Below are 20,255 nucleotides of genomic sequence, written 5' to 3' on the forward strand. Positions count from 1 at the left end.
TCTTTGCTTCTGGGGGTCCCTGGCACAACGTATTTTCAGGCGGGGGTCGGCGGCCACATACATATCAATTTGGGGGTCCTTGGTACGAAGAAGTTTGAGAACCACTGCAATATAGGACTCCATCTCAAGGCCTGAAAATCTAGCAGTTTACCAAAATCTTGTTTGGTTGCACGTTTTGACACCGACCCTTTTTTGGGGGTTTATGAGGACATAAACCAGGTGTTTCTGCATAGTATCTGTGACTCTGTATCTGTAACTGAGTAGTTCACCCAAATCTATCAATTACACACCCCATGAAGCCTTGAATTCATCGCAATTTTTTAGTTTTTGTCGCCTCCTGAGACAATAATATGATGACCAGCGGAGTCTCAAAGAGTCTCAAAGAGTCTCCTATTGACCGGTGACCCAGTCATCAAATTATTGTCTCAGGACAGAGACAAAAACTAAAAAATCTCCATGAATTCAAGGCTTCATGGGGTGATAGAAAATAAGTCGTTTTTTTGGGAGAACTACTCTAACTGCTGCGCTGCCTCTGGGCGACTGAAATTCCCCCGTGGGATCAATAAAAGGTATCCATCCATCTGTCCAGTTTAAATATGATTTAAAAAAACAAATATAACAGGACTATGAATAATGACCTTTCCAAGGCAATGTTGGCAGCTTTGATTTTGCGCAGCTCTTCGTGAATGAGTTGTTTGGCTCTGATCTCTGTCTCCAGTGCAGACTGCAGCTCCAGGCGAGCCGACATGTCCAGCTTCTGACTGCGACGCACCTTCCACAGAGGGTCCTGCACGCACACGCACACACACACACACACACACACACACACAGTACCAGTGTTAATTTCGTAGACTAAAACAAAAATGTCCGTCGACTACCTTTTTTTTCACTGACGAAAAACAAAAGACGTAAAACTAAGCTATGGTGACTAAAACTAAGACTAAAATATATTGGCAATTCCGTCAACAAATAAAAATGTTAAGTGAGGGACTAGTGGAGACGAGTTACAAACTAAAACACAAGTCATTTTAGGTTTGGTTGCGCTCGGGTGTTGCTCTCTGAAAATAGCAGATCTACAAGCTCACAACGTGTCGCGCTGCGATGCGTTGTGAACTTGTAGATCGGCTATTTTCAGTATGCAATCAAGTGTAAAATCGGCCATTACGACGCCATCAAGGCCCCGCCGAAATATTTTTTGTCGACAAAATCAACAGTAAATTTAGTCAACTAAAACTTGACTAAAAGTTACAAAAATCAGATGATTAAAATATGACTCAATCTAAATGAAATGTATTCAAAAGGCTATAGTCCTAAACTACATCAGAATTTGCTGTAAAAAGTTACACCAACACATTCATTTATTTATGTCCACGTAAGAGATACAGTACAAGGGATGCGTATATTTGCACTCTGCTGTAAAAAATAAGTACAGTCAGCAAATCCTGGACAAACACCCTAACAGCCCTCACGGTTATACGTAACAGTTTGACATTAGCTACATTAGCTAGCTTAGATAATAGAAGAGACAGTACAGAATCGTACAAGCCGTTTAGATGCTTTTTTTCCAGCATCCCAAGTTGTTGGAAAGCCTTCATACAACCAACCTATGAACATGTCCTAACATATAACATAGCTCTGTGATGGTATCAAGGAGCGGCTGGTATTTAATGACATAAAAGCTTCCTCTAAGCTACAGTGAAAAGGTGCAGCAAGGCCACTTCAAGGATAGAAACTGATTTTGACACATCTGCTGTATTAGCAGAAAGATGTGCATAGATTTCAGGATCATCAGCACAGAGTTGAAACATGGAAGGTTTGACACACGAATGTTTGTATATTCTGACTGACGGTGGAAAATGTTATAAAATGCTAATATGTCCTTTGCTATGAGGTCAGGTATTCTGTCATGACGCGCCGCTACAGTATGCAAAGTCCTTTATAGGCATAGCAGCCTATCAGAATGTGTGAAATTGTTTATTATGGTGTATTACGTGGCTTGGTTGAATGCTTGATTCGGATTGGTCAATAACTGAATTCATCGGTGTGTTATTTTTGAATAATGACCGCTGAACTCAATAACAGACCGCTGTCTAATCAAAGACTCAGAGCACCTGGCTCATATCAATCTGTGTCGCTTGATTTTGTGCCGTATCCAACATGGCAGCCATGTAAACGAACACACAATGTCATTTACAGCTAAACATTGTGTGCTCTCTGTTTTTGAAAACATTTGAAGCGAGAAATAGACAATACAGTGACCAAATATTGATTCTATTGTATCAACAGTTCCCGTTGTTTTCCGAGGCGTCCTGGACGCACAGTGACCTGGCATAAATTGATGGAATAGCCTACTTTCATTACCGTAAGCAATAAAATCCTTTGTTTTGTTACTTTTGGGTCAATGTGATAGCAGAGGGGCCTATTCACCCTGAAGCGGTTCATTTCTCAACAATGACCGGCTTGCCGCCAATTATGTACTTAAAGGGATATTTCACTTTCAAAACATTTTTGGCTCATTTTATCGTCTACTCAGGCTTTTGGGAGCACTCCAGACAGTTTTTAAGTTGCTTGATTCAGTATTTAGATATTTAAAGTCATTTTATTAGACATGTCCCCTTCCTATACAAACCCATTATAACGTCAAACTCCATTTTAACCATGTTAGATTCATCAGAAACACCCGTCCTTGGTTCTGGTGACTGATGTTGTCCTTCTAATATTACTTCTTTCATCTATTTTTAATATTTTTTGGGAAAAATGAAAACATTTAAATACTATAAAAAGATACAATAAAAAATGAAAAAATTAATCCAAAAAACACGGCCCCCTCACGTATTAGGAGGGCAGGGTGAGTCACCAGAACCAAGGACAGGTGTTTTGATGAATCTAACATGTTGAAAATGGAGTTTGAAGTTACAATGGGTTTGTATAGGAAGGGGGCATGCCTGATAAAATGAATATAAAATATCTAAATACTGAATCAAGCAACTTAAAAACTGTCTGGGCGGCTCACAAACGCCTGAGTTACCGCAAAATGACCCGAATTTTTTTTTGAAAGTGGAATATCCATTTAATAAAGAAATGAATAAATTGACCCAAAAGTAACAACAAAACAAAGGATTTCATTGCTTATGGTAATGACAGCAGTCCATTAATTTATGCCAGGTGCGTCCAGTGCAACGTGTCGGCTCAGAAAACAATGGGAAATGTTGATAAAATAGAAATCAATATTCAGTTACTGCATTGTCTATTTCTCGCTTCAAATGTTCACATGTTGAAAAACATTCTTGAGAGCAATGTTTAGCTGTAAATTACATTGTGTGTTTGTTTACATGGCTGCCATGTAACACACCACTGACTTCGGTGACTGACCAATCACAATCAAGCATTCAACCAAGCCGTGTAATAATGACAAATAAACCCCTTCAGGGCGATGAAGACCCTCACCATGTCGGGGGTTCATTTCTCAATAATTACCTGGTCCCCAGTGATTACCCCTTGTGAGCTTGTCCATCTGCTATTTTCTGCAAAAGTCTTCCCCACAATAACATACAGAACATAGTTCTATGCAGTATGTTTCTATGTGTTGAATGTAGTTCTATGCAGTATGTTTCTATGTGTTGAATGTAGTTCTATGCAGTATGTTTCTATGTGTTGAATGCAGTTCTATGCAGTATGTTTCTATGTGTTGAATGCAGTTCTATGCAGTATGTTTCTATGTGTTGAATGTAGTTCTATGCAGTATGTTTCTATGTGTTGAATGTAGTTCTATGCAGTATGTTTCTATGTGTTGAATGCAGTTCTATGCAGTATGTTTCTATGTGTTGAATGCAGTTCTATGCAGTATGTTTCTATGTGTGGAGCTGAATGAGGTCTGTCTCAGACCCAGTTCTGTTCTGGGGGTGTGTTGGTCCACAGAGGGAGCCGTAACCCACTTCACTGATACTAATGAGAACACCTGGCTGTCTCACTGCCATGCCCGTCTCACTGCGCACTGTCTCTGTCTGCGCACATGCATGTCACGCATGCCGCGTTTCTCCTATATGCACATTTGGTTTGGTGCCCGCCGCTCCTTAATTATTATGTAAATTATAGTTATCATTTTTAACGATGGAAGACGATGAAACACTTAAACCCTAAACGGTTGACAGGAGGTAACCTCATCAGGGCTCTATACGGGTGTCTTTTCCCATTTCTGTTATTGTGGGCTGGGTCTGTTATTGTGGGGTTTCTGTTTGTGTGTGTGGGTCTGCGTGTGTGTGTGGGTCTGTGTGTGTGTGTGTGTGTGTGTGTGTGTGTGTGTGTGTGTGTTACCATAGGTCTACTGAGTCCAGTGGATCGGAGAGAGTCCAGCTCTTCTGTCATCTTAGACGCCAAAGCTTGAAGATAACCCCGGGCATCCTTCTCATCACTGACCCTGCACGCGCACACACACACACACACACACACACACACACACACACACACACACACACAAAGTTTGTCTTTAGTTTATTAGGACAGCATTGACACAACAAAGAATGCAGATCTACAACGCAGTGATTGTAGATCGGCAATTTTTGGTGCGTCACCAAAGCCACACAACAAAGTATAAAATAGAGAAAACTCTAATCTAATCTCTAAATGACAAACCCCAACCTTTTTAAGGTCAGACCACGGCCCTCACAATGCTTATTTTCTCAAACTCTACTATACTTGTGGAGACCTTTGGTCCAAGCAGTGGTGTAAAGTAACTAAGTGCATTTACTCAAGTACTGTACTTAAGTACAATTTTGAGGTATTTTTTTTACTTAACTGGAGTATTTTCAATTTTCAGTACTTTTACCTCTAATATTATACTTTTACTCCACTACAATTATTTAACTTAGTTACTAGTTATTTTACTAGTTACTTTGTAGATTTAGATTTTTATCACAAAACATACATTAACCACTACAACAGTATATACATTTCGGCGATGCGACGCATTGTGAGCTTGTAGATCTGCCATTTTCAAAAGATTTTAAAGCTTGTGAAATGGGTCGTTCTGCATAATGAGTACTTTTACTTTTGTACTTTAAGTCTATTTTGATACCAATACTTTTGTACTTGTACTCAAGTCAATTTTGAATTCCGGACCCCCCCCCACACACACACACACACACACACCCACACACACGCTAATGTAACTCATGTAAAGTAACTGACCACTGTATGATCTCAGCGATCTGGGCCTCCCAGTGAGCCACGCTCTCCTTTTTAGATGCCAGGTCCTGGAGTTCATCTTCCAACTGACGATTCTGAGCCGTCAACCGATCTACAAACACGCACAACTGGAGAGGACAACATGCATTATAGAACCATGTACTGCATAGATCTACAAAAACACATACCGGTACACATTACATCAATATATGGCAGTGGATGTGTTCGATGCAGCTGCGAAAGTGGCCGCTTTCAAGATGTTTTTTTGGCCATTATCTCTGTAACGGAAGGTCCAATCTGCTCAGTTCAAAGCTTGTTGGATGCGTGACTTTGAGGACATTAAGCTCATGATGAAACCTTTTGGGCGTTTTGTTTTCGGGTTTCGGGTTTTTGGGCCTAAAAGTATGGTATTTGTTCGGGCCGGGCCTTAATTTTCAGGCCCCTTGAGAACTCTACTCGGGTAGCGCAGTGGTAAAGTGCCTGCCCACCACTGGCGGAGGTTGTGGGTTTCGAATCCACGTGGAGGGAAGCGAGGCGTGGAGGAGGGTGATAATATCCACTGCATGTACTCCTACGAACTGGGGGCGGAGCCTGTCAGCGGGGAGTGTTGGGCGGGAGGGAGTCTACATCTTCCCGGTGGGGGCTCCTCACTGGCAGGTGAGCCAGTAGGATACGACAGCAGTGACAACATAGACATGTGTGTGGGGAGGAATTAAATGGCATGACATACATAATAGATCACGTGTTGTGAATTGGTGGATCAGCTAATACTTTTGCTCAACGCAGAACGTGCGATGGATGAAGTAAGGCTAATGCCTTACAAAAGATAAAACGTTGAAATATGGAGATACAAGGTTTCTTCTGCCTGACAGCGACCATATAACACATGTTAGTAACAGAGGTGACAGAGTGTCTCACCCGGTCTGTCTCTGCAGTTAACTTGCGGTTGTCGTCAGTCAGGATGTTTCTCTCTCGCTCGTATTTCTCCTTCAGAACCGTTACTGCATCATCCAGCTCCGTTTGTCTGTAAACACACACGCGCGCGCACGCACACGCACACACACACACACACACACACACACACTAGTAAGTATGGCTACAGGCATTGTCATAAAACACAAGATAAAAACATGGTGTTAGTAAGACTAAAAAGGTTATAAGCTGAGTTGTAAGTCCATTTACTCAAGTACTGTATTTAAGTACAATTTTGAGGTATTGTTACTTTATTTTACAAGCTCATAATCTTGAAAACGTGTGCATATCTTTGAAAATGCATATTTTTTAAAGCTAACATTTTTTAACTCAAATCTTTGCTTCCGGGGGGTCCCTGGCACAAATGTATATCAATTGTATATCAATCCCCTCGGCCACCCAAATGTATATCAATTTAGGGGCGTGAAAAGGTTGAAAACCACTGGGCCTAGAGCAGCGTCCTACCCCACCTGTCTCTGTTGGCCTTGTCCAGCTTGTCCTTGAGGACCAGCAGCTCCTTGTTGAGGGACAGCTGCTGGCCCTCGGCGTCGTGGAGCTCCTTCCTCAGGCCCTTCACCTCCGAGGAGTGAGACGTCTCCCTGCTCAGCAGCTCCTCCTCGTAGAAGACCACCTTCTTGTCCAGCTCCGTCTTCAGCTTGCACACCTCCTCCAGGCCCCCGCCTCCCCCCGATACCCCTCCACCCTGTTTCACCTGCACACACACGCACACGCACAAACACGCATGTACACGCACGTCAAGACACATCATAAACGGGACGTAAGTCGGGGCTTGATCAACCCCGGCTGGGTCACCTGGGCGAGGGTGTATGTTTTGCGAGACCCGAAACACCCTATGACCCTGATGAACACTGATGAATGATACGTCCCAGGTGCATCCATGTGATGTTTTTTATTTATCAAACACATCAAAGTCAAAAACTACGGCTTGGAGACGATGTGGAATTGGGTATAGGACGAATTGTATCGCAGGGATTTTAAATTTATCGTGAAATAGTCCTCCGTCACATGTTCCCTAATGTTCCCCCAAGAATATGGATGCTGGGGGGTAAACAGTGGCATGTTTTCAGCATATTTTGATTATTGCGACAACACCGTTAATCACAATTATTTTTGCCACAATAATAGTGACATGACATTTTTATATAGTTTCATCTCTCTATATATGTTGAATTATGTAATTGATTAATGGAATGAATGGACTAAATGATAGTAGATGATGAGGAGAGGAGAGGAGAGGAGAGGAGGGCATGAATTCTGACCTTCAGTGTTTGTAGTTCAGTTTCCAGCTGTTTGGAGAAGATCTCTGAATGTTCACGAAGCTTCTTCTCCTTAGAGGCCTCCGCCTTTAACTCCTCCACCTGCACCTCCAGCTACACACACACACACACACACACACACACACACACACACACACACACACACACACACACACACACACACACACACACACACACACACACACACACACACACACACACACACACACACACACACACACACACACACACACACACGTCAATATTCTGTATAATAAAGGTATATAAAGATAAACAACCCATTTGAACAAGTTTGAACCGTTTTACTATCAAATATTGTATGCAAGACAGCAGACCTTCCCAAAGAATATCAAACATGAAATGATAATCAAATCAATATCTATTCAGTCAAACTCAGTATAGCATACAGTGGTCACCAGTCCAATCATGCGCGATCTTCAAACGGCCGCCTATTGGCCGCCATAGGACTCCATCAGCGCCGTTAGGTACCTTTTAAAGTTGACGCCCACAGATTCTTAGCGCCTCCCATTGAAATGATCAGAACGTGTAGTGTGGCCGTTAAGCCACGAGGTGGCGCTTGGTACTGAAATGTACTTAAAAAAATTAAGAGTAAAAGTACTCGTTATGCAGAAAGTCCCTTTTCACATGTTGTCAAAATCGTCATGTCATAATAGGCTACATTATAGAAGTTATATGTCTATTTATGAATAGATTAATTTAAGTAAATACATTGATTCATTAATGTAAAAATAATCTGGGCTAATAATAATAATTATTATTATTAGGGTAATAATAATAATAATAATAATAACTAGGCTACAAAGTATTGGCATCAAACTGTGCTTAGTTCGTTTTCAAATAATTGTAGTTGAGTAAAATAACTTGTGGTTAATGTATGTTTTGTAATAATAATCAAAATGTGCAAAGTAACTTGTAACTAAAGTTTTCAAACACTGACTGCGCATCGCATGCGTCTGTATATATACTATTAGTACCTCCTATTTTTCAACACAGATCAGATAGCCTAGTGGTTAAAGCTAACGTTCGGCGATTAGACGGCCCGTGTTCGCATCCCACGCTATGAACTTGTTGAACTGCTTTTTTTTTAAAGCTAGAAACTTGAACCGTGAAGGCCTACGTACTATATGTTCCTCTACAAATTAGACAGCCTAGTGGTTAAAGCTGAAGTCCAGCAAATTAACTGAATAAAAAAATGTCCTGTCCTTAAGCAATAAAATGCTGGAAGTGGAAATGGTGAATATGATACAGTTGCGCAGCGGAGCGCACTCGTCTATTAGTTTGTATTGGCCAGCGCGTTATAGATATATGTATGTATAATGGATAGGGATGGAGCTCGAAAACCGGGTCCATTAAAGGCTGTAAGCGTCCATTTGGTTCCATTTGTACACTTTGGGTGGTTACGTCGTTGTGTTTACATGTGCGGTGCAGCGGTGAAAGAATGGCGTCAACTAGTGAAACGCTCAAAAGTTTCACACGTCCTCTTCTACCCAAGGTAGCAAGTCTCCGTTGACAATTTTAATAATCCAATTGATAATAATCCGTTTGGGATCTCCCTGTGAATGAATAACTAGTGTTGCTTGAGAGCGTGTCGTCTTCTCAGTCTATCGTTGCCGAAAATGGCAGATCTACAAGCTCACAACGTGGTGCGAACAGACGCAGTGTGAGCTTGGAGATCGGCTATGTTTGGTGCGTGACACCGTCGTACGATGAAGTATAAATTGCGCTTTTAAAGTGACGGTACACCAGTGGTGGAAAAAGTACTCAAATTCTTTATTTAAGTAAAAGTACCAATACTGCTATATAAAAATACTCTGTTACAAGTAAAAATCCAAAATTAAAAATGTACTTGAGTAAAAGTACAAAAGTATTGGCATCAAAATGTACTTAAGGTAAAAGTACTAAATATTTGAAAATAGCCGATCTACAAGCTGCACAACGTGAGCTTGTAGATCGGCTATTTTCAAATAGCCTATGTATAAAATAGGGCTAAAGTGGTTAATGTATGTTTCATTATATCTGAAAAGTAACTGGTAACTAAAGTTTTCAAATAATTGTAGTGGAGTAAAAGTACAATATTTGCCTCTGAGATGTAGTGGAGTAGAGAGAGAGAGAGAGAGAGAGAGACAGACAGACAGAGACATGTTGTCCCACGCATCACTAGGGGGGGTCCTTGGGCGTGTTCCAGGGGTCCCCAGCAGCTAAACCACTTTAGCCTACATCTATTTGAAAATATCCAATCTACAAGCTCACACGTTGTGAGCTTGTAGATTGCTATTATCTCTCTCTCTCTCTTTCTCTCAAAAGTATTGGTATCAAAACGTACTTAAATTAAAAAGTAAAAGTACTCGTTATGCAGAATGTCCCGTTTCACATGAAAATAGCAGATCTACAAGCTTGTGAGCTTAGTTCTGCTATTTTTAAATAGCCAACGTTTATATAAGGCTGAAGTGGTTAATGCATCTGTGACACACAAGCCACCACAAGCAGGCGGACCTATATTCACACCTCAGGCCGCCTGGATCATTGTTATATTGGGATGACTACCCCCATCCCCCTCTAACCGCTGACTGTAGCCTACATGTGAAGGTCTAAAAGTCACCAAAGCTGTTCTGTGACAACAATAATCACTGAATGAAATGACACGATAACGCAACCAGTGTTGCCATGTATCCTTATTATAAGCGACCTGTTTTCCTATAAAGTTGCTTGTAAATATATATTGGTAACTGCGGGCTGCTTTTTATTTGTTGAGAGTACACTGTAGGTTTATTAAGTATATATAGTGCTCAAGTGGCCTTACTGGCCACGTCTTTTGAGCGTGTTGATTGCTTGGGCTTGTTTTCATAGACCTGATTGCTTATTTCTCTCGCAAAATCTGACAACCCTGGTCGCAACACGTTACTCTCTTCTACACACATCTCAGAGGCAAATACGCTGCTGTGTGAGGGGGGGTGGGGGGGCGGAGAGGAATGGGGATATTTGTAGCCCAGACTGATAGGGTGTCGTTGATAAAATGTTCTTAAAAGGGAGATTTTTTAGGTTGACATCAAGAAGGGCCGGTCAGCTCCCTTCACGGACACTGAAAACAACAAAGGAGAGCTATTCCTTTCTCGCTTCAGTTGAGAAGTGCTGTGTGAGGGGGAAGGGGTGCGGGGAGGAATGCAGCCGCTCTCTCTACTCCTTAGACCATGGTTCTCAAACTTTTTCATGTCAAGGACCCCCAAATTGACACTTATTAGCCCGCGGACCCCCATTTAAAAAGATATACCAGGGACCCCCATAAGAGAAGATGTTTTACAGCTCTGGCAGTGATTCTCAACCATTTTAATTTCAAGGACCCCCAGTTTGACATGCATTAGGGCTACAGACCCCCATTTAATGGCATTTCTATCACTTGGACCGCAATTAATATTGTAAAATCTATGTCAATTTAACTCTGAGTGGTATGCAGTATGTTGTCCAGTGTAGTTATATTATTTTATTTAGTCACCCATGTACCTGTATAAACCATGTGCTGTTGCATGCACATGAATATGTAGGCCTACTTCAAATCTCAAAATCGGCCGGGCTGGATTTGCATCTGAACAAATACATTGATAGAACACCCCCCTCCCCCCTCAAAGAAAGCCCTTCCCTTTCCCCAATAATGTTTGCAGATGGGCAATTTTCAGCATAGGCTACTGTAGTATTGCCTATAGATAAGACTGGGGATTTTACAGTGTAGCCCAGACTGATTGGGTGTCGTTGATAAAATAGACAAAATAGCAGATCTACAAGCTTGTAGATCGGCTATTTTTGGAGTTATAGGTGTGTAGAGGGGAAAAAGAGCAGCAAAAGTTTATCTGAAACACAATTTTATACAATGTAGAGGGGGTCCCTCCTTCATCTCTCTCTCAAATAGGGGGTCCTTGGCCTGAAAACGTTGAAGACCCCTGCTCTACAGGGAACTACTTGATATCTGGCTGCACGGACAGACACAAGAATCACAGCTGCCATTAATTAGTGCTGTTCAGTGTTGATTGCATAGTGGTCAAATTGGGGTGAACGAGCCATCGTTAACTTGCTTTGAAGTTAGGCTGTAGTTAAGAGCAGCACTCTCACTTTCTCTCCCTCTAAGTGTCTGTGTGTGTGAGAGGAGGGGGAGGAGGGGGGAGTTTAGCAGAAGCTCGCACTGCCCTGAGACAGAGAGAGAATACTTCTCCATACGGCGGTGTTTTACCGAGATTTTTCATGTTTTCTGCACTCTGTCTTGTAATCCGCGGACGGCTTTGAAATCCACGGATGGCCTTCAAATCCGTGATAATTTCCGCGATCGCGGAATCGCGGATTCCTGGGGGGACTAATAGTATTACAAAGTTACAAAAAATGTGCATGGCAAAAAATAACCCGAAAACCTACCACTTCCATACTGAATGGGAGGAAGACTTTTTTTCCCCCCATTCCAAGTGCGTTTGTCTAATATGCAACGCCAGCGCTGCTATTCCAAAGCCCTGCAAAAAACACAAAGTAGGGGCCTACAAACGTATTTAACTAATACATATTATAGTAATATTGACTATAATAATACTCATAATAAAACATATTTATTTATCAAATGGCCGAAATGTATATAGGGCTGAAGTGTGTTTTGTGATAATAACCAACATCTACAAAGTTGGCTACTAACTAAAGTTTTCCAATAATTATAGTGGAGTAAAACATACAATACCCCCCCCCCCCCCCCATACTGTATCATATCCACCATTTAACTTCTACTTCCAGCATTTTACATTTTATTTATTAAGGACAGGACATTTTTAATTCAGTTCAAACAAGAAAGAACAGCTTGTAGATCTGCTACTTTTGTAGAGAAATACTTTACCCTGTACCTTCACAGTTCAAGTTTCTAGCTTTCAAAACAGAGCGGTTCGACGAGTTCATCAAGTGGGATTCGAACCCGGGCCGTCCAATCACGTAACGTTATGTATAACCACTAGACTATCTGATCTGTATCAGAGAGCATGTTGTACTTATACTATATATACATGCGCATGCGATGCACAGTGAGCGTTTGAAAACTTTAGTTACAATTTACTCAGGCTATCTGATCTGTATTGAAGAACAGCACGTACTAGTAGTATATATACAAACGCATGCGATGCTTGAAAGTGTTTGAAAACTTTTACTTTTTAATTTAAGTAGCCTACGTTTTGATACCAATACTTTTGAGAGAAAGAGAGAGAGAGAGAGAGATAATAGCAATCTACAAGCTCACAACGTGTGAACTTGTAGATTGGATATTTTCAAATAGTAATAATAGTAATAGTAATAATAATAATAATAATAATAATAATAATATAAGACGTCTGTCTGTCTGTCTGTCTGTCTGTCTGTCTGTCTGTCTGTCTGTCTGTCGGTTGTACTTTGTAGATGTTACAATCTATCGTTAATAATACAAATTAGATTTAAAGAACAACAGTGACAACAGTGGTGTAAAGTAAGTTATTTTATTATTTTACTCCACTACAATTATTTGAAAACGAACTAAGCACATAGTTTGATGCCAATACTTTGTATTGGCTTTGTAGCCTAGTTTTACTCAGTAATATTTTTAACACAGGCCTTTTACTTGTAACAGAGTATTTTTATATTGTGGTAAAAAACGGGACATTCTGCAATATATTAATATTACATATTACTTTTTAGTTACTTAAAATAATTGAACAATTAAATAATCTAGATTTTTTATTATTATTATTATTATTACCCTTATTATTATTATTATCCACCAGATTACTTTTGAGACACAGAGATGGCAGATGAGCAGGCAAGACCATTTGCTTTCCTCTTTAAACATTTTAGCTCTCTTCTGCCACCCACTGTCCACCTACTGTATTACAGCAATGAAAAATTGAAAACACGCCCCCAAGGATAGCCACACCCCCAACCTTTCACAACCTCAGGATATGTTGGGTAATGATAGGTACCTTTCAGAAACTGTGATGCAAAGATGAACAGGTCACCACTGTACAGTTTTGTAAGGCATTAATTTATTCTAGATTGATTTATTCTCAGAATTACACTGAGAAATTTTAATCATTTGCAGTGTCGTCGAGTAATACATTGCATTCAACAACATCGTTGTTGAAAATAAATTACAATTGAGGATGGGAAGACATGAAAGACATGCACGGAAAAAATATAAACTCTCACTGAGAAATTAATGAAGTTTTACCCTGGGGGACAATTCCAAACAGGGATTTTACATCGCTCCTTTGGTCGAATCTGGTTGCAAATCATAATAATAACTATAGTTTGGTTCGAACTCCTCTGTGGTATTTGTTACTGTATATTTACATACACAGTGAAATGAGGTATCTGCATTTATCCCATTAAATTTGAAACTCAAATCTTTGCTTCTGGGGGATTCTACAAATGTCTTCTAAATCCTAACATTTAAAAAAAAAAAAACTTATGTTGCTATAATCATTGGTTCTCAAACTTGTTCATGTCAAGGACCCCCAAAATGATATTTATTTGGCCGCGGAACCCCGTCTCAAAATATGTTGTTCCAGGGACCACCCAGAAGCAAAGATTTGAGTTAAAAGTCTTCGCTTTAAAAAAATATATATTCAAAGATTTGCACAATTCTTGATCTACAAGCTCATAGCGCGGCACTTGAATAGCCAAAGTATAAAATAATGGTTGAAGTGGTTACAAAGATGCATTCCCGGTTTTAATGGGTCAACAGGAGCAGATTCAGGGTCTGTGTGTCTGCGCTGTGGACAGCAAGGGAGGTGCGTATTCTGTGTAACATGAGGCTATAACTTGCACTCTGCAAACAGATGGCTCTGTGAGTTCTGTGAGACCAGCTGTTGTGAGGCTACAGGCGCCCAGATCCTCATGAGAACTGTCGAGAACACATTATATACTGTATTTTTTTTTTTATCTAAACCTTAAATGCAGTGCAACCTACAATTTGTGAGTCAGTGGAATCCTCGTTAATTTTTAATATTCGAATATATTCGTTGACAGCACTGGTGCATATGTGTGCTTTACCTCCTTGTAGGGTTAGGGCGATATGACTTCAAACCAATATCACGTTTCTTTCAAACTTTTGCCTCGGTTACAATTAATGAACTAATTTTCTTTTTTATTGTACAACCAAGTACAAGTACCATAACAAAGTATAATACAGGGTGAAGTACTTAATCCGACTAATCAATTTAGTCGATTATTAAAAGATCTATTAGAATGTGCTCATGTCGATTTGTTGATATATATAAGAAGATAGCCAAACCCACACTTCACCACTAGAGGCGAAACGGTACACAAATGGTCTCCTAAAGAGGCGGTAGCCTGGCATGGCCAGTCTAAGGCCAGGTTTAGACGACAGCGGTCTCTAGAAAAAACGCCAAAGTGCCGTTGCGTTCACACTTTTTATTTTGGGTTTAGACAGAGACACAACAGTGATTGAAAACGCTGCAGTGTGCATACCAGGTGGCTAGGTGGCGGTGACGCACTACCAGATAGACCAGTCACGCATGCGATATATGTGTGATATATAAGTGCACGAGCCTCGCCCCTCGGGGCGCGGGCGGGGACTTCTTTCTTCTACAATAGCAGAGTTAGGACGTCACATTCTAATACAACCCGAATACCCAATCTCACCACCGGCCACAATAGTGCACCTCGCTAATCATTAGACTCCCAATCCACTACCACTGGGAGTCTGGGTTCGACTCCCGCTTGGGATAAAACGTTTTCAAACATTCGCAGACTACTTTTTGTCGCTGATAAAGTATAGTTTTGGACCATGGCGGAGGCACGCCGACTCAGCAGACCTTGAGGCCAAGGATTCACACCCGAGCGCCTCCAGGCGTGAGTGCCCGCGACGACCGGTCGATGGTCTGCTAGTCGACTAAGCGCCGTCCGAGTTATGTACCGATAGGGACAGAATCGTAAATATGTTGGTGGGGACTGCATTTGCCCCAACTGCCACTCAAAGTGACTACTGGCCAATCACAGTGCGTCTTTCCCGGGACTTACCCAGCTCTCAACTTCCGGTACACAACCACAGTGCACTAACATAGCTCGCGTCACGCATTGCGCAGAACAACTTCCGTCCTACTTCCTATCGCAGCTATTTGTTTGGTTGCCATCACAACGCGATCAGCCCGCAGCCTAGTCGCTTCTTTTAGGCTGTTTAACACCGTTTCGCATGTTTACATGGAGACGCGAGGTGGAGCGTTTTAAAAAGGGGGTTTCACTTTATTGTGTTTTCAACCCCCGATAACGCCGTTGTCGTCTAAACGGACGGCACATCTGATACTTTATTTTGCCGTTTTCTCAGGAGACCGTTGTCGTCTAAACGGGGTCTAATATCACTGGCAATAATTTGTTTTGCAACGGCGGATTCGTCTGGTTTCCGGGCTAAAGAAGCGGGGCCACCTACACCTACGCAGAAACGGGACGTTTTTTTTTTTGGGGTGTTGAGCGTTTACCTCCTTGCGGGCCCGGTCGGCCTTCCTGACCTCCTGTTTCATGGAGTCCATCTTGACGGTGGTGGCGTCCGCCTCGTCGTCCTTGTCCCTCAGCTGTCGGGTCAGCCGCTGCTTGGCGGAGCGCAGCTCGGCCATCTGCTCCGACAGAGAGCTGAACTCCTGCACGGCCAGACGCCTCTGGCTGTGCGCCTCCTTCAGCTCCTTGGACTGGACCTTCAGCCGCTCCAGAGACTCTGACAGTTGCTGAGAGGAGAGAGGAGAGGAGAGGAGAGAGGAGAGGAGATTAATGTTACCATCTAGACCAGTGGTTTTCAACCCTTTTCATATCAAGGTCCATTATTTATTCGGCATTTGAGCCACAGATTCATCACCGTTTGATGAGATTTAGACTGAGAGTGTAAAATGAAACGGGTCCATTTGGTTTCATTTTACGCTCTCAAGACTTAAAGATCTATAAGGGTCCATTTGGTTTCATTTTACGCCCTCAAGAGTTAAAGATCTATACGGGTCCATTTGGTTACCATCTCTCTCCATCATTTAGCTGGGGACCACCTGGAAACCCCTCAAGTGGTTGAGAACCACTGGTCTAGAGTCAAAACAAATCTCGTAGATGACCTATGACATGATTGCATGTCTGAAAAAAGAAAAGAAAATGCAGCCTATTTTTGCAATGATTCTTTCTTTTTTCTTTTCCTACCAATTTAGTCATTACACCAACTTGTACTGTGGTCCCTTGTCACTGCTGACCCTTACAGGTTGGCCTGGGTATAGGGTGTAGACCACGGTTTCGCAACATAGGGTCCAGGGACCACCAGGGGTTCAAATTGATGGTTGCGGTTCTGTAACTCTTTCCTCACAAGATTTTCTTTTTTTTAGAGATTCAGGTTGGGGGTTAAAGATAGTGTTATGCCTGATTTGCACTTAATAGTTGCGCGCTGGTGTTGTGCACCCTAAAATAGCTGTTCTACAAGTGGATCTGTAGATTATTATTTTTCAGCTTTAGGCTTACGGTTAAAAAAATATAATCGCCGTTATAAAATGTTGATGTCCTCACAAGTATAGTAATACAAACCTGTGTGTGTCTGTGCGTGTGCGTGTGTGTGTGTGTGTGTGTGTGTGTGTGTGTGTGTGTGTTACCTTGTGAACATCGTCTTTGTCTTGTCTCAGGGTCTTCAGCTGTCTGTCCAGAGCTTTGATTTTGGAGGCGGAGCTCTCGTAGTCCTGGCGTAGTGTCACCGCCTCCTCCAGCTGATGTTCCAGCCTATCAGAGTCTAGGAACCGAGGAGAGGGGCGGGGCTTCATTTAGTTGTACATTTAATATTGTTTTTTTTACACTGTGTGTGTGTGTGTGTGTGTGTGTGTGTGTGTGGCGTCTCTGACCTGCTAGTTTCTTCTTCAGTCGTTCTATTTCCTCGTTGAGTTTCTTCATCTCTCGATCTCTGGACAGGGTCCCTCCCCCTCCCCTGGCAGGGGACTCTATACACACACACACACACACACACACACGGTTGAAAATTAACCCCTACATCAGAGCTCCAATCTGTAGTATTACGTTTTAATTAGAGGTGTAACGATATAGTAACTGCATCAAAAAATAGATAAAACATTTCAACGATCTACTATATCGATATGCAAACGGTTAAATATCGTATAGTTTGACTTTGTATCATATCGAATCGTTTTGCAATGCAAATAATCAATTTTATCGATACTAAGTTCTTGCGCGTTGTATTTAGCTATTTTAAGAAGAAAAAAGAGAAAGAGGGGTTTCATTGCTTTCCATTCCATATCGCTACACTTGGTTTATCAATAAATGTGTGTAATATCTTCATGTCAAGGTGCGGGTTTGTGTTCAAATTAGGGGTGTGCCGATATATCGTCCTGCGATATATCGCAATACGTTTTCGGGACGATATGTATCGTTTTGGGGAAGAAAAAAAATATATATATATATTTTTTTAACAATCATAATAATCAGGCATGCAAACAGCCCCGAGGTGAAAAGGATGACAACATGTTGTTGTTTTTTCGGGTCAGGTGTCACACTATTGCCCTATTTGGATTCAAACCGGCTATTGTAGCTGAAAAGCTACAAGTTTGCATGTCTGAATAATGCAAAAACAGAAGCATTTGTTTGCATTAGCTTTTTTTCTCCCCAATATATTTTCATAATAAAAAAAGTGCGTATCGTATCGAAATCGTAGCGAAGTTGTGAGCCCAATATCGTATCGTGAAATTAGTGTATCGGCACACCCCTAGTTCAAATACAATGTCCATGTATTTGCCAGAAACTCATTTATATCCATAACGATACATTTTTCCCATAAAAAACCTGCACTCTCCACAAATTTCAAACAGATTCTTTTTTTTTGCTAAATAGTTACTGTATCGATTTTAAATCATTGAATTGTATCGTATCGCCATGAATGAACCAATATCTCCACCCCTAGTTTTAATCATCGTTACATAATTGTTTGATTACCAATACAAATGTTGGTGGAGCAATTCCACCATTATTCATTTGTGTGGGGGGGGGGGGGATTATTAACGATCAACTCAATTTTGTCGTCACCTTGCAGTTTGCGGTTGAGCTCCTGCTTCTCCTCCTCCAGGCGACGGATCCTCTTCTGGAAGGCCTCCACCTCCTCCCCGCCCGCCTCCGGCCTCTCCAGCATGGAGGAGGACAGAGACACGGAGCCTCCGTCACAGAAGCAGCTGTCTGTGGTGTAGGTGAAGCCCACGAAGGGCAGGTGGTGTCCGGTGAAACCTGTGTGACTGACCGGAGGCCCCACGTCCTGTAGAGAGACACACACACACACACACACACACACACACACACACACACACACACACACACACACACACACACACACACACACACACACACACACACACACACACACACACACACACACACACACACACACACACACATACACACACACACACACACACACACACACACAAAGGGTTATCTCTAAGGTCAACCAAAGGGTATTTTTTTGGGGCCAGAATATCAACATACATAGATAAAGGTGTAATGAAGGTTTTGACAGTGGCACTCATTCAGTGTCATTTTGACTATGCCTGCACATCATGGTATAATGGTATCCCTATGATCCTAAAAAAGAAATCGCAGACCTCCCAAAACAAATAGGTTGATACTAGGTTAGGTTGATCCACAAGCCCCACCCCAGAACTCATCTCCTCCCGTCTCATTTTAGTAGCCTTGGTTGGCTTAAAGTGAAACAGACAGAGAGTGTCGTTTATGAAAATGTGCATGGTTCACAGGATTGTAAAAAAAATAAAGGCACCTAAGTATTTATGCAAATACATTTCAATGGTTTGTGATGTGTATAGATCAGTGGTTCTCAAACTTTTTCGTGCCAAGGACCCCCAAATAGACACTTATTAGACCGCGGACCCCCATTGGAAAAGATAAGCCAGGGACCCCCATAATAGAAGCTTTTTACGGCTCTCTAGCAGTGATTTCAACCATTTTAATTTCCAGTTTGACATGCATTAGGCTACAGACCCCCATTTAACACATATACTGCCAATCCCGAGATATCTCGGGACATTAAATCCACCCGTTACCTGCGGATACCGAGATATCTCGGGATATCTCGGTATCTCGGTATCTATTGTATTTTCTTTTCTTTGATCGACGAACGGTTATCCTCTTTGTGTTTAAAAACGATCTGATAGCCGATCGGAGGCTAAGCTAATCTAAGATGGCCGGTGGGGAAACGTCACAGCCACGTCACAGCCAAACGGATATGACGTTTGCAGCCTCTTTTAGCCGCTGATACCACAGAAGAAGAAAAAGAAAGAAAAGTGTAAACATTATGAGGGCTCGTACGTCCGTCGTTGCTGTTTATAAACACCATCCGATCGCGGATTTTAATGGATATAATTTTTTTGTGAACGGTTCAAAAGGCTATAAAACTCAAAAACGCTGGCAGTGGGTGAGTACCTTATGAATAAACTCTGGCAGGGAATGTGTTAATGGCATGTATGTCTCTGGGACCCAATTCATATTGTAAAGTCAATGTTAATTTAACTCTCTCAGAGTTACAGACCCATAAGGGACTCCACTAGGGGTAGCGCCACACATTTTGTTCCATGCAAAGTCAAAAGCAGTATTGGAAAAGGCCTCTGTTTTGTATTCTGCAGCTATCACATGGAATGGTTTGCCTACAGTCACAACATTGATTGGGTCTACTTCTAGTTTTAAGTCCTCCCTAAAGAGTTTTCTATATACCACATGGTCCTGTTTTTTTAAACAAAATTGTAT

The 20,255-nt window shown here is 41.6% G+C and overlaps 1 protein-coding gene across 1 annotated transcript in view; it reads right to left on the reverse strand.

The window, feature by feature from the left end:
• Positions 1-20,255, reverse strand: part of cdc42bpb (CDC42 binding protein kinase beta (DMPK-like)) — a 74,393-nt gene that overhangs the window by 19,683 nt on the left and 34,455 nt on the right. The window contains 10 exon segments of the mRNA XM_084082948.1: positions 639-787; positions 4,315-4,417; positions 5,188-5,312; positions 6,103-6,208; positions 6,627-6,868; positions 7,437-7,547; positions 15,959-16,201; positions 17,096-17,229; positions 17,339-17,434; positions 18,531-18,753. Coding sequence (XP_083939074.1) covers positions 639-787; positions 4,315-4,417; positions 5,188-5,312; positions 6,103-6,208; positions 6,627-6,868; positions 7,437-7,547; positions 15,959-16,201; positions 17,096-17,229; positions 17,339-17,434; positions 18,531-18,753 — 1,532 coding nt within the window.

Source organism: Gymnoscopelus microlampas (assembly GCF_963454915.1).
Source record: "Gymnoscopelus microlampas genome assembly, chromosome: 16".
NCBI classification, from domain to species: domain Eukaryota; kingdom Metazoa; phylum Chordata; class Actinopteri; order Myctophiformes; family Myctophidae; genus Gymnoscopelus; species Gymnoscopelus microlampas.